The sequence below is a fragment of the Bison bison genome, unplaced genomic scaffold (genome assembly GCF_000754665.1).
Source record: "Bison bison bison isolate TAMUID 2011002044 unplaced genomic scaffold, Bison_UMD1.0 scf7180017864461, whole genome shotgun sequence".
Classification (NCBI taxonomy): Eukaryota; Metazoa; Chordata; class Mammalia; order Artiodactyla; family Bovidae; genus Bison; species Bison bison.
This window is the reverse complement of record NW_011495023.1, coordinates 747,736-763,533: the sequence shown is the minus strand read 5'-3', so window position 1 is coordinate 763,533 and position 15,798 is coordinate 747,736. Positions and strand designations below refer to the sequence as shown.

General features: G+C 36.8%; 1 protein-coding gene across 2 annotated transcripts in view; it reads right to left on the bottom strand.

Annotated features, from left to right (window-relative positions):
• The window catches only part of CUL2 (cullin 2), a 71,173-nt gene that overhangs the window by 17,075 nt on the left and 38,300 nt on the right, over positions 1–15,798 (bottom strand). For both annotated transcript variants that reach the window (XM_010859870.1, XM_010859872.1), the window contains exons 7-12: positions 12,336–12,432; positions 12,129–12,239; positions 10,480–10,642; positions 5,860–5,984; positions 3,927–4,034; positions 680–739 (exon numbers count right to left, since the gene is read on the bottom strand). In XM_010859870.1, the coding sequence (XP_010858172.1) occupies positions 680–739; positions 3,927–4,034; positions 5,860–5,984; positions 10,480–10,642; positions 12,129–12,239; positions 12,336–12,432 (664 nt within the window). The remainder of the gene's footprint in view (positions 1–679; positions 740–3,926; positions 4,035–5,859; positions 5,985–10,479; positions 10,643–12,128; positions 12,240–12,335; positions 12,433–15,798) is intronic.

Genomic DNA, 15,798 nt, shown 5'->3' with positions numbered 1-15,798 from the left:
AAATAGAAATCAACAGTAACTCTTACAAAGGGTCCTTCTCAAAGGAGGCACCATGGTAACAATGCAAAATAGGATCATGGGTTTTTGTCATCCTCAAGCTTATGTTTTCAAATTATGCACTAAAACTTAAAATACATGTCAATGGGTGAATTTTTTAAAAAAACTATAAACAAGTAAAATCTAATCAACACTGAATGATCCGATGGAGCACTGATATAAGTAACTAGGTTTTGATGCAACACTTAGGTGAGTTTTGAGCAGCAATGTCATTGACATTAAAAAATACTTATTAAAAATCGTACAACAACCTTATAAGCAAGCTTCCTTTAAAGGCTTTCATTTGTCATCAAATTCTCCCTTTAGAGTTGAAGATAAAATTAAACTTCTATGAAATGTGATACAAATTATTTTAAAGCAGTCATCCTTTCCAACCCAAAGTTTGTAAGATGGAATATTTTCTCCTTCAATTATTTTTTAAGAAAAGGCTACAGAGATGACCTACTGCATCCCTTATACAAATGCCAAATTATATACAATGTTGATCAGTTTCTATTTTTAATAATTAATTTCATTAATTTTTTAAAAAACTGCTACCAAAAAAAGTCTGACATTCATCTCAGCTTGCATTCTCTAATGACAATTTTTCATAAGATTACATTTATGCAACCATCAAACTTACCAATTCAGGTGCTTTGCAAACAGACTTGGGTTCTCTGTAATTTACAACTGATGTAAGGGCCTAAATGGAAGACAGAACAGGAATTAGTCGCCAGCAATAGGGTAAAAGACCTTTTAGAACTAACACCCAAAAAAGATGTCCTTTTCATTATAGGGGACAGGAATGCAAAAGTAAGAAGTCAAGAAACACCTAGGGAACAGGCAAATTTGGCCATGGAGTACAGAATGAAGCAGGGCAAAAGCTAATGCAGTTTTGCCAAGAGAACGTACTGGTCATAGCAAACACCTTCTTCCAACAACACAAGAGAAGACTCTACACATGGATATCACCAAATGGCCAATACCGAAATCAGACTGATTATATTCTTTGCAGCCAAAGATGGAGAAGCTCTATACAGTCAGCAAAAACAAGACCAGAAGCTGACTGTGGCTCAGATCATGAACTCCTTATTGCCAAATTCAGACTAAAATTAAAGAAAAGTGGGGAAAACCAATAGACAATTCAGGCATGACCTAAATCAAATCCTTTATGATTATACAGTGGAAGTGAGAAATAGATTTAAAGGACTAGATCTGATAGAGTGCCTGATGAACTATGGACGGAGGTTCGTGACATTGTATAGGAGACAGAGATCAAGACCATCTTCAAGAAAAAGAAATGAAAAAAAGCAAAATGGCTGTCTGAGGAGGCCTTACAAATAGTTGTGAGAAGAAGAGAAGTGAAAAGAAAAGGAGAAAAGGAAAGGTATACCCATTTGAATGCAGAGTTCCAAAGAATAGCAAGGAGATAAGAAAGCCGACCTCAGAAATCAATGCAAAGAAACAGAGGAAAACAATAGAATGGGAAAGCCTAGAGATCAATCCAAGAAAATCAGAGATACCAAGGGAACATTTCATGCAAAGATGGGCTCAATAAATGACAGAAATGGTATGGACCTAACACAAGCAGAAGATATTAAGAAGAAGTAGAAAGAATACACAGAAGAACTGTACAAAAAAGATCTTCACGACCCAGATAATCACGATGGTGTGATCACTCACCTGGAGCCAGACATCCTGGAATGTGAAGTCAAGTGGGCCTTAGAAAGCATCACTATGAACAAAGCTAGTGGAGGTGATGGAATTCCAGTTGAACTATTTCAAATCCTAAAAGATGATGCTGTGAAAGTGCTGCACTCAATGTGTCAGCAAATTTGGAAAACTCAGCAGTGGCCACAGGACTGGAAAAGGTCAGTTTTCATTCCAATCCCAAAGAAAGATAATGCCAAAGAATGCTCAAACTACCGCACAATTGCACTCATCTCACACGCTAGTAAAGTAATGCTCAAAATTCTCCAAGCCAGGCTTCAGCAATATGTGAACCGTTAACTTTCAGATGTTCAAGCTGGTTTTAGAAAAGGCAGAGGAACCAGAGATCAAATTGCCAACATCCGCTAGATCAACAAAAAAGCAAGAGAGCTCTAGAAAAACATCTATTTCTGCTTTATTGATTATGCCAAAGCCTTTGACTCTATGGATCACAATAAACTGTGGAAAATTCTGAAAAAGATGGGAATACCAAACCACCTGACCTGCCTCCTGAGAAATCTGTATGCAGGTCAGGAAGCAACAGTTAAAACTGGAGATGGAACAACAGACTGGTTCCAAATAGGAAAAGGAGTACGCCAAGGCTGTATACTGTCACCCTGCTTATTTAACTTCTATGCAGAGTACATCATGAGAAACACTGGGCTGGAAGAAGCACAAGCTGGAATCAAGATTGCCGGGAGAAATATCAATAACCTCAGATATGCAGATGACACCACCCTTATGGCAGCAAGTGAAGAGGAACGAAAAAGCCTCTTGATGAAAGTGAAAGAGGAGAGTGAAAAAGTTGGCTTAAAGCTCAACATTCAGAAAACGAAGATCATGGCATCTGGTCCCATCACTTCATGACAAATAAATGTGGAAACGGTGGAAACAGTGGCTGACTTTACTTTTTTGGGCTCCAAAATCACTGCAGATGGTGATTGCAGCCATGAAATTAAAAGACGCTTACTCCTTGGAAGGAAAGTTATGACCAACCTAGATAGCATATTAAAAAGCAGAAACATTATTTTGTCAACAAAGGTCCGTCTAGTCAAGGCTATGGTTCTTCCAATAGTCATGTATGGATGTGAGAGTTGGACTGTGAAGAAGGCTGAGCGCCGAAGAATTGATGCTTTTGAACTGTGGTGTTGGAGAAGACTCTTGAGAGTCCCTTGGACTACAAGGAGATCCAGCCAGTCCATCCTAAAGGAGGTAAGTCCTGGGTGTTCATCAGAAGGACTGATGTTGAAGCTGAAACGCCAATACTTTGGCCACCTGATGCAAAGAGCTAACTCATTGGAAAGGACCCTGATGCTGCGAAAGATTGAGGACAGGAGGAGAAGGTGACGACAGAGGATGAGATGGTTAGATGGTATCACTGACTCAATGGACATGAGTTTGGGTAAACTCCGGGAGTTGGTGATGGACAGGGAGGCCTGGCGTGCTGTGGTTCATGGGGTCACAAAGAGTCGGACACGGCTGAGTGACTGAACTGAACTGAATAGAGTAAAAATACAGTTGGCTTAATATATGCTATAATCGGTACATCCAAAAATTACTACCTGACACAACACATGGCATTTTGGTGGTAGTTTGTTAATATTCTTTTCATATATAATACAGAGTAAACTCCTATCCTTGTATCCCTCGTGACAATTATATAATGATTATATGTATCCTGTTCCTACTGAAAGATGCTCTTTAAAACTTATTTCTAATATCTGAACACTGACAAAATAAAACTATATTTTAAAAAATTTTACAACAAACATGTAAGCAAATTTAAATTCAAGTTTGTAAAATATATTTATTTTTCTTTCAAGTATTTTTCAATATAGCCTAAGTATTATATTCAAAGGAAAAAAGAGCACTAAATAATACTAAAATTATACATGTAATTTTCAGAATGTACTAGTATATTAACAAGTCTCCTTTTACAGAAAAATCATGGGAAATTCAATTCCCATATAATCCAAGCACTCAATTTAATAATTTAGTTATTTACTTAAAAATTATAAGTTACATACTTCCGACTTTCACTATGAAGTTGGTTAAGGTTAAGCTTCATGTACAGATTAGAAATCTCATAATTAGTAGCCCTATTTCTGAAACTACTTAAAGAATAATGATTAAATTAGGAGAATTATATATAGATAAAGATACATGTATTGAAAAGTTACCTTATCCAACGCACTCATAAAGTGCTGATCACCATTCAAAACAGTGTTGATAAGTTGAACAAATTTACCATGTACTTCTAAAACTGACTCCACAAATAGTGTTGGCATCTAAAAGTAAGAAATACAAAACCATATTTTAAGAAGTTCAGGGATAAAACAATTAGGCTTAGTAAAGACTGCTTAAGAGTAAAGTTTTCCCCCAGCAAACAACGTTACAAACAACACACATCCTCAAAAAATGTTTTCAGCTGAGACAGTCAAAACCCAAAACTTCAGTGTTGAAATGAGCTGTCACTGAACACCAGAAATGGAGGACTGTGGTTCCTCTTCCAGAAGAACCCATGGAAAACACACTTCTCTCTGGTGCTAGGATTCTGTATCATAAGGGTAACAAGATACAATCCCAGAACTACCAGGCCTATCGATTTCATAGGGGATTACATAAACAAAAACGGCCTTCAAAGTCACTAACGGCTGAGAGAGGGGAGAGGTTAAAAAGGTATTATCTGTGAAAACTGAGACTCTCAAGAGTTTAGCAGCAGCGTTCTCCACATCTCACAGGGAAGAGATACCTAGTAGTGCAAAAGTGAGTTTTCACTATTAATGGAGATGACTATGGAGTTAGACCTAAGACCTCTAAGTCAGCTAACATTTTCTGAGTTTCCTATGAACACCTTCTCTTGTACTTGCATCTCCCAGGCCGTGACACTAAACTCTATGCCTCTATGACCAATGTCACTCCACACTCTGAATCTGTAAAACTAACACAAACTAAGAAAACTAATAAATAATACAGGCTATTAGATCTAAACAATATAAACCAACAGTTTGACAAAAACAGAAAAGTTTATGCATTAGTGTGACAGGACATGCATCTAAATCTACGGCTAAGGTCCTGTCAATAAGGTCTATAGGGCTTCCCTGATAGCTCAGTTGGTAAAGAATTCCTCGGCAATGCAGGAGACCCAGGTTCGATTCCTGGGTTGGGAAGATCTGCTGGAGAAGGGATAGGCTATCCACTCCAGTATTCCTGGACTTCCCTTGTGGCTCAGGTGGTAAAAAATCCACCTGCAATGCTGGAGACCTGGGTTTAAGCCTTGGGTTGGGAAGATCCCCTGGAGAAGGGAAAGGCTACCCGCTTCAGTATTCTGGCCTTGAGAATTCCATGGACTGTATAGTCCATGGGGTTGCAAAGGGTCAGACACGAGTGAATGACATCTCTTTTCTTTAAATAAGGTCTATACACAGATCACTCCTCATAGGGGAGCAAATAGCTCTACTTAGGGAAGACAAGTGACATATGATGTCATGTCTACCTCAGTTGTCATCCATTACTAGTAAAACCAAGGAAGGTGATCCAACAAAACTTGACAACAGGAGCATACTTTGATAGGAAAGACACCTTGTTGTAAACTCATTTAAATGGCAGGGAACTCTTAAGACAGATAAGAATTGGGGACATGAGGATCACTGTTGAGTATTTTGGGTAGTAAGCATGTATTTAGGGAAGATAGTTTTAATCCAAATTTGCTTCCTGGGCTATCATACCCAGGACATGTAAAAGGAAACCAAATTGTAAGTTGTCTATATGATCAGTGATTAATACCATTACTACTACAATTAGCTAAACACAGATGCTAGCTATATAGAAACACAACTGTTTTGAAATAGCAAACATACTTTTCTGTGAGAAATTAACGAAGAATTGGTAAATGAACACAGTAGTGTAAGAAGTCTTACTCAACTGATTTCCTAATCACTGATAATTCTAAAACATGTCCAACAAATTCTAGGTTTGAACATTTTAATAAAGATGTCTCATTTATTAGCATGGTAGGACTTTTCTTTCATGCTTTTAAACAGTAAAGTCAAAAGAAAAACTCCATGATAGTCTGATTAAGAGAAAAATCTTCCCGTTCCTTATGTCACTCACATTTTCCTGAGTAAGATTACTGGTTGCTCTAAGGCCCTCATCATGGATATGATTTTGCAGCTCCTGAATCATATGAGGTAAACCAGTGGACACAGCACGGAGTAAGACATACATATTTGCCATGTCTGAGGGGAGAAAGAAATTTATTACGAAATTTACAAACAGTTTAAAAAATATTTTTAATACAATAAGTAATACATGGTTCGAAATGCAGAATTACAGAAGCATATGCAGACAAGCCCCCCACCCCCGCCTTCTCCTAATCCCCCCGGTACTCCTCCCTTGGGAAAGCAATGCTGTGGCTGTTTAATATCTTCTTAGAGCTGTTTCCTACCCATTCAAGCAATATTCTTCCCTCTGTCCACCTTGTTCAATAAACAATGTAGCGTATTTCATATACTATTTGCGACTGCAGACACATTTTAACTTGAAGATCTTTTCATATGAGTACATAAAGCCTTTCCTCATATTTTACAACTGCTTAACACACCGGAGAAGGCAATGGCAACCCACTCCAGTACTCCTGCCTGGAGAATCCCATGGATGGAGGAGCCTGGTAGGCTATAGTGCATGGGGTCGCTAAGAGTCAGACATGACTAAGCGACTTCACTTTCACTTTTCACTTTCATGCACTGGAGAAGGAAATGGCAACCCACTCCAGTATTCTTGCCTGGAGAATCCCAGGGACAGAGGAGCCTTGGTGGGCTGCCGCCTATGGGGCCACACAGAGTCGGACACGACTGACGCGACTTAGCAGCAGCAACACTCCATTTGACAGCCATACGACAATTATTTAACAACGAATGAGAATTTGGTTGTTTCCAATCTTTTGATATTTACATTGTTACAATTAACAATCCTGCATATGGACAAGAGTATCTATAGTATAAATTTCCAGAAGTGGGGCTGCTGTGCAAAAGCTGTCTTACAGAAGGACCTTGTAGACAGAGCCCCCAGCAGCCGGGAGCTCTGTCAACAAATGCTTTGATCTTCACACGGAGAGGTGCAAAATGACATCTCAGTGTAGTGGATTTTATTTTAAACTTTTTATTGAAGTATAACATACATATGGAAGAGTATACAATCCCTAAGTGTATAGCTCAATGAATTACCACAAGTGACCCCCCTCCCCAGCCAGGTTCTCACCACCCACAGTAGGAAATGGACACAACCTCCTCCAGGAAGCCCCCTTGCCTTCCCTACTCCTCCTGCTCTTCCACAACGGTAATCACGGTCATGACAACACTATTCAACTACACCACAGATTCGATCTGCCTGTTTGAAACGAAGAACGAGATCATCCAATTCTTTCATGTTTGGTTTCTTTGGTTCAATATAAAAGGTTCATCTGAGTTGTACGCAGCTCTCAGGTGTTCCTTTCCACTCTTCTTTAACATTCCATCGTATCTCTGTGTGGCACTTTATTCATTCTACAGCTACCGGACGTCTGCACTGCTTCCAGACTGGGGCTATTACAAACAATGCTGTTGTGAGCATGCTTGCACATATTCTTCTGTGCACGTATGCATGCATTTTGGGTAGGGGCTTTAACACCTAGGAGAGCAATGGCTGGATCCTAAGAGATATGTTTATTCAGTGTTAGTGGCTACTCACTGTCAAGAGTTTCAAGGTGGCTACATCAATTTATACTCTACGTCCGATGTATAACAAGTTCCTATTACTCTATACACTTCCAAACACTTATTGTTTTCAGTCTTTTTCATTTTATATCAAAATGTGATTAATTACTGATACCTTAGTGTGATTTTAATTTGTATTTCTGTTTTAGTGAGATTGAGAGATTTTTTTTTATATGTTTATTGGCCATCTGGATATATATATATATATATGTGTGTGTGTATATATATATATATATATTCTGCAGTGCTTGTTCAAATGTCCTAATTATTTTATATTTTGGACATAAACCTTTTTCAACAATTGCAAATATATAACCCTATGACTGTCTTTTTTTCAAGTATAACTGACATATATTAGTTTTAAGGATTATAACAAAATGATTTTCAATATTGTTATATACTGCAAAATGATCATTACAGTCGAGTTAACATCTTTCACCATACATATTTATAACTTTTTTTTCCTGTGATGAGAACTTTTAAAATCTATTCTCTTAGCAACTTTCAAATACGTAACACAGTATTATTAACCAGTCACCATGCTACATATTATTATATCCCCAAGACTTATTTTCTTTTTTTAGTAACTGGAAGTTACTAAACTTCTTGACTCCCTTCACCCATCCACCTTGACTTCAGCAACCACCGTATCTGTTCTCTGTATCAATGAGCTCACTTGTTTTGCTTTTTAGATTCCATATATAAGTGAGATCTCCCAGTATTTGTCTTTGTCTGACAATTCACTTAGCACAATGCCCTGGAGAGCCTTCCATGTTGTTACAAATTAGCAATACTTCATTTTGTTTACATAGCTGAATGATATCTATGTGTTTGTGTGTTTATTTTCATCCACTCACCTATTGACAGACACTTGTTTCCTTATTTTGGCTCTTGTAAATAATGCTGCAATGAACATTGGGATGCCTCTATCTTTTTTAGCGTTTTTTTTTTTTTTTCTTTTTCTTTTTGGATAAATACCCAGAGGCAGAATTGCTAAATCACATGAAAGTTTTACTTTTTAATTTGTGAGAAACCTCCGTACTGTTCTTCATTGTGGCTCCACCAATTTTCATTCTCACCAACAGTACATGAGAGCTCCCTTTTCTTTATATCCTTGCCAACATCTGTTATTTCTAGTCTTTTGGATAATGGCCATGCTAACAGGTGCCAGATAGTACCTCACTGTGCTTGGATTTTTATTTCCCTGATGATTAACGATGGTGAGCACCTTTTCATGTACCTGTTGGCCATTTGGAGTTCTTCTTTAGAAAAATGCCTATTCAGGTCTTCTGCTCATTTTTCAATCAATTTTTTTTGCTATTGAGTTGTATGAGTCCTTTAACAGATATGTGATTTTTTCCATTCAGTAAGTCGCTTTTCCATTTTGTTAATGGTTCCCTTTGCTGGGCAGCTTTTTAGTTTGATGCAGAACCCCATGTTTATTTTTGCTTCCCTTGTGGCTCAGCTGGTAAAGAATCCGCCTGCAATGTGGGAGACCTGGGTTTGATCCCTGGGTTGGGAAAATCCCCTGGAGAAGGGAAATGCTACCCATTCCAGTATTCTGGCCTGGAGAATCCATGGATAGTCCATGGGGTCACAAAGAGTAGAACACAACTGAGCGGCTTTCACTTTCACTTTAGTGTCAGATTCAAAATATCATCACTAAGACAAGTATCAAGAAGCTTATCACCTTTGCTTTCTTCTAGGAGTTTTATAGTTTCAGGTCTTAAGTTACAGTGTTTAATTCATTTTGAGTTAATTTTTGTGTATGGCATTAAGTCAGTCATCCAGTTTTTTCAAAAACATTTATTAAAGACACTGTCCTTTCCACACTGTGTATTCTTGGTTCCTTTGTCCTATGATTGTTATTGTGATGCTCTTTTGATGATCCAATGGTCTTATGGTTTTGTATTGAGTTTAAGCTTTTAATGATAAAGTAATAAACTTGATCATCTTTCCCTGTGGTTAGTGCTTTCTGTGTCTCATTTAAATTATCTTTCTCTACCCCCAAGTCCTGAAGTTATTCTATGCTATCTTCTGGAAGCATTACTGCTTTATACTGAGATCAAAAGCCCAAGGTGAATTGACTGACTCTGTATACAGTGTTTGAAGTAGTGATCAAATTTCACTTCTTTCCCAACTGGTTATCCAATGGACCTGGTACTGTGTGTTCAAAAAACTATCTTTCACCCACTGCTCTGCAGGCTGCCTTGGTCTTAAATGAAGTAAGTATCTTTGTATGCATGAGTTATTTCCTGGCTTTTTATTTTATTCCACTGGTCACTTTGACTACCCTTGTGCCACTTCCTTTTCTTAATTACTGTAATTTTTAGAAGTCACGCTATCCTGCAAAGGTTTCTCACTGTGCTCTTCAAAACTGTCTTGACCGTTCAGGCTAACAGTGTAACTTTCAGAGTTTAAAATTAATCTTGGGTTTTGCAAAGCTTGCCCTGGATCTATCAATGCTGCTTTCAACGATGTTCAGCTTTCTGTGTGAGTCTGGCACATATCTTGTTAGATTTATTCCCTATTATTGAAAAATTCTCATTGCTTTTTTCGAAAAAAATTCAATTTTTTCACTGCTTATTGTTAACATCTCGTATCTTTACTTTGTATTTCTATTTTGACTGAGGCTGAGCATCTTCAAATATTTAAAATCTACTTTTATTTCCCTTTCATGTTCTTTGTTTTTTCTCCTTCTAGAAATTCTTAATGTATTAAAGAAATTAGTCCCTGTGGTTTTTTAAAATGTGCAAACACACTTTCCCAGTTTTTCTTTTGACTTTAGAAAATAGTTTGAAAATATATTTTTCCAAACAGTCTTTTAAAATAGATAATTAATAATCTGTAAAAAGGCATATTGAAAAACGTATCAACATACTACTTAAATATGTTTGAAGCCTAAGGAGGCTTGGAAGATGATATAAAAAGTGGGTTTATAATTTCACTCCTATTCCTATTGATGTTTGGTATCACTTACCATTTTTTTTTTCTTGTCGGATGATATTATGACATTCTGCGTGTAAGAACTGTAAGTGGTCTGCTACCATTCGTTGTTGACATTCGTGAATCACTTTAGTATATGAACTTGGATGTAAGTATTTTCGACACCGAATTTCTTCATCTTTTAATCTACCTAGAACCTTTAGAAATATATTCTTACAGTCATGAACTACTATGTGAAAACACCTGAAATATCAGTAAGCAACTTACATGGCAAATTAACAAATAGAATTATTTATATAATTCTATTCACAATTCAAAGTTCCATTCCATAAATCATTTCAAAATCTTATTTAAGCTACACTTCAGCACTGCCTTATATTAATTGCATTTACAATGTTGCACAACTGTCTATTCCCAAAACTTTTTCATTACACCCAACAGAAGCTCAGAAACCATTACGCTATACCTCCCTGTTCTACCCTCCCAAAAACTTTTGATCTACTTTCTGCCTCTCTGACTTTGTCTATTCTAGACATTTTGTATAAGTTAAACCCTAAGATATTTGTTCTTTTGTGTCTGGCTTCTTCAATTCAGCATAATGTCTTCAAAGTTAATCCATGCTGCAGCTTGTGTCAGAACTTTATTGCTTTCTAAGTCTGAATAATAGTTCATTGTATGTACATACATTTTGCCTGTCTTTTCAACTCTTGAAAGACATTTGAGCTGTTTTCAGTGTTTGCCAACAGCCTGTTTTTGAGAGTCAGATATAATGATGAGAGTTTATACATCACTGATACTCTGTGTGTACCTTTCAAGACTGGATCTAGAACCTTGAGTAAGAGTCTAAGATGTAAAAAGGGCTAAAAGCTAAGACCCACTGACTTAGTGTAACTTGCACTTAATGGAGGAAAATGTCCCAGATAACTTACTCAAGGTCCTGGAGCTAATCACTGACAAAGCAAAAGAGAATTATTCAACTCCTGGACCTGGGTTTGTGGAACAGACACCAGTGTATCATATCAGTAAGTACTGATATTTCCTGATCTATGTCCTATGGAGGCTTCACTACAGCTTTTCCACTTCAAACTTTTCTTAAAGGTGAACAAACTAACAAAAATCATCTGATAATAAAATGCCTGAAATCCAGCACTGTGGAAGAAAAAAACTAGTTAAAATGTCTGATATATCTGATGACTGAATTTATCATCTGATTATTCTTTGACTAAGAAAATATATATAGCCATTTTAAATATGGTTATCAATGTGCTGGTTTAATGATTAAAATTTCTCATGCAAGTTTTTCTTAGTCTCCACAAACTTAACAGACCAAAAGACCAAGTATCTAGAATTATTATATTTTTACTATTTTTTTTCCTTGTATTTTACAGGAAGAAAGAGTACTTAGCCTATTCTCTTATTACTAAGCATAAAATATAGCTTATTATTTTGTCAAGAATATGATATATATTAATTTTAGATTAATCAGGATTATCAGAAAGCACTGACCACAATGAAAACTGGAACAGCACTTTTTCTCATGGAAAATGTCAAGCAAGAACAATGACTGATCAAGAAAAACGGAACCTTTTCCACCGAAAGAAAATATTAACTAAGATAACTAATATTAAATAAGCCACACCTGATATATAATAGATGACAATAGTTAACATAATGCTTTCCTACCTTTTCCATATACTGTGAGCAGTTTGATTCTTGTAATAAATTTGAAGCTTCTTGTTTGTAATACTCTCCTGTTTCAGTCAGAAAGGGAGACTCAAAGATTTCCTGATAAAACTAAATAAATCAATTAAATCATATTTTAAAAATAAGAACAAACAACCTAAGAAATTAAAGGTCTAATAATTTATGTTTTAAAGGAAGCTTTGTTACCTTTAAAGGGAATTTTTTCTTATACTGTTCAACATGAACAAAGGAGTTAATAACCCCGTGGATTACTTTCTGGTTTGGGTCTTCTCCACCACGATCACTAAAACAAGGTAAAACAAAAAACATTCTTGAGAATACAAGTATCCATGGAAATATACCAAAGTATGCCAAAACATGGCTGCTTATTCTATTGGTCTGATCACTTTATTTATGAAGTATTTTAAAGATCAATGCATGCACGATACTTAAAATGCAATTTTTAATACTGCAGCTGAATTAATATTTATGACAGTTAATGTACCCATTAGATGCCATTTCAATAAACAACAGAAAAGCTTAATTGTAAAATTAAAAGATACTATGTTGATACTAAGATAATTCTTCAATTTTAATAGAGTAAATGAACCCATTGTGAACCCATTCAATGAACCCAATGAACCCATAGTTTTTTAGCTATGAACCCATCAATTTAAGACTTGCAATACCAGTGGTTAAGAATATTTGAATTTCACTCACCACAAACTCTGTTACTAGAGGATTTGGTCTGAGAATCCAGTTTTTAAACCATCACAAGTATGCCTACAGTAATCTGACGGGACTCATTCCTCAAAAGTACACTCAATACAGTATTTTGCTCATTGAAATGACTAATAGCTATTGTTCTCTAAGATATCTGCTAGAGCCACTGAGTTGCTTTCATCTAACCACAAAGGTAATTCTCTACTTAGAATTTACTGAGATATGCTTTAATATTTCTATATTCTTTTACAGCTACAAAGGGATCTAAAATCATCTCAATTATTGAGATGTGACTCAATATTTCTCGGTTATTGAGATAGTGACACAATTATGTGACTTTTGATAAGCTCCTCCTCAGTCAAGGGCACTACTGGGATGCAAGTCTTAATCACAATAAGAAATGTAGGTGATTTTTTTATTTTTCTAATTATAGACATAGAAAAAAAAAAAAAGAGGTTTGCCTAAAGCCACAGTAACACAGCCTGGCTCTATGCCGGAAGGTTCTGAATCCAGTAATAATGCCTAAATCAAACCATTATCCAGTCAAAGGTTTACCTTTCTATTGGTAACCTTCCACCTTACTTTTAAATATTTTCTTTCTTTGAATGAATAATTATTTTACAAAAAAAGCAACAGAAAAGTATACTATCATCATTTCTAGTAGAATCATCTGGGTTTTATACTGGGATAGAAAGACTTTCGAACATTTAGGAAAATTACTGAGGCAATAACCTTTGCTTTAAGTTAGTGTTCTTCCCTGTCTCCACCTCCCTCTAAGCCTCTTTCCTTCTTCCTTTAATAATCTGGATATTGTGGAAAAAGTTTTTTGTGATTGAATTAATATGGCTACAGTCTTCTGACAGTCACAAAATCTTGGTTACAAAGTCTACATTTTGTTATCACTAATAAGAGCAATAAATACATACAAGGTAACACTAGGTGAGCTCATATCTTCTGCTCACCTTCCCTCTTAAGCCCAAATTAAATCTGGTGAAAAAATGATATGATTTATCAATTTGGAGCACATAGCTCTTTGCCTTCTAACTCTGTCTGGGACAAAGTGAGAAATATCTAAATCAGGTTACCTAAAGTTATTTTCATGACCAAATTCTACTGTCCCTGCTCAGTACCCAGAAAACACCCACTCCTACTCCTGCCCTTTGTTTCTGATACCAAAAGGCCCAGAGAAGCAGGAATCTGGTAAGGTACTGCCTAGAAAGTATATCAATATTCCCAGTGCTTAATGACTAAGTTGTGTTCTACTGTAAGAATAACATCTGAACTCAGAAACCCTTAGGCATAATTATTCAATCTTTAAGATCACCACATACTTTTATAACTGCACAAAACGTACAACAAAATCATTATAGTTTATTTCTATTAAGTTGACAGATAATGAAAATAAACTGAAATGATGCTAATAAGGTAGTACTATATAAAAGCAATGACTAAGCTGGTTATGTGAATAAGCTCTGGATTTATCTAAGAACAGTGATCCCAAGAGATGAGCTCTGAGAAAAGAATATAAAGAATTTTTATTATGTGGTTCATTATTTGATCGTGACAGAACTAAGTGGAAAATGCCTACAACAACCATAATGAAATCATTCGGCTGGGAGCTTATAGGAATTGTTTATTGTAGTTCTTAAGACCCGGATTTTGGAGTCAGACTGCCTAAGTTCAAGTTCTGGTTGCATTAATATGTCACCCTGTGCAGGTGCTTAACCTTAGTACTCAGAGATTTTTCCTTCTGTAAAGTGGGGATAACAAATGCACGTACTCTCAGAGGATATGGTAAAGATTAAGCATAATCCAAGAAAGTATATAGCACAGTGCCTAGTAAATGAGTGAAGCATCATTAAGCTAGCATTTTAAGTACTGACTGAGCAAAATGGAAGCAGGAGAAGAAAGCTAAGAGACCAAAAAAAAAAAGAAAAAAAAAATGCACTGAGTGTGATTTTAAAACCAAGGCATTTAGAGGGCACACTAGGTTTGTGATGGTCATAAAAAGTTAGTCTGAGGGACTTCCCTGGTGTAACAGTGGTTAAGAGTCTGCCTGCCAATGCAGGGGACACAGGTGTAATTCCTGGTTTGGGAAGATCCCATATGCCCAAGGTGGCAACTAAGCCTGTGCATCAGTCACAACTACTGAGCCTGTGCTCTAGAGCCTGTGCTCCGCAACAAGAGAAGCCACCGCAGTGAGAAGCCCATGCACCCCAACTAGAGAGTAGCCCCTGCTTGCCACAACTGGAGAAAGCCCTCATGCAGCAACGAAGACCCAGTGCAGCAAAAAAAAAAAAAGGCTGAAACTCTCATAAGTCCTGATTCTGCTATGTGACAATGGGCAAATTAATCTCTTGGTGAAACCTTCATTTGCCCCCTGAGATTAAGATGAAAAGATTAAATTAAATGCAGTCTCCTGCCTCAATCCAAACCTGAGAAGTGATAGGAAGGATACTTTTTAATATTCCATTGTTGGCAGTAGGCCTTGGACCTGTAGAAATTGAAAATAAGATGGAATGAAGACGAGATAGCACAGAAAAACAAAAATGCACAAGAGAAAGGACGGCTACAAGAAGGGGGTGGAAGACGTGAAGGAGGATGGGCGAGGAGTGGCATTACTGAAAGCGGGCTGGCGCAAAACCAGTGAGCTCACTGGCAGACTAGCTGCTCAGTGCATCTCTGCAGGAGCAGTGAGCGTAGTCCCAGGAGGAAGTAAACTGTCTGTACCCAGACTCTGGTATCCACTCGAGGGCACCTCCGGTGATATTGGGAAATCACGGACTAGCAAGATTTGGTAGCATCAAGACTTGATGAGTGGTAGAGAAATGGGTTTCCATACTCTGCCTTTGGAAGAACAGTTACTTTACAGAGGGCAAAATTCTAAATGCATATACTCTGTGGCTCTAAAAAGCTGCACATGTGCGTAACAGAACTCAGAGTTGTA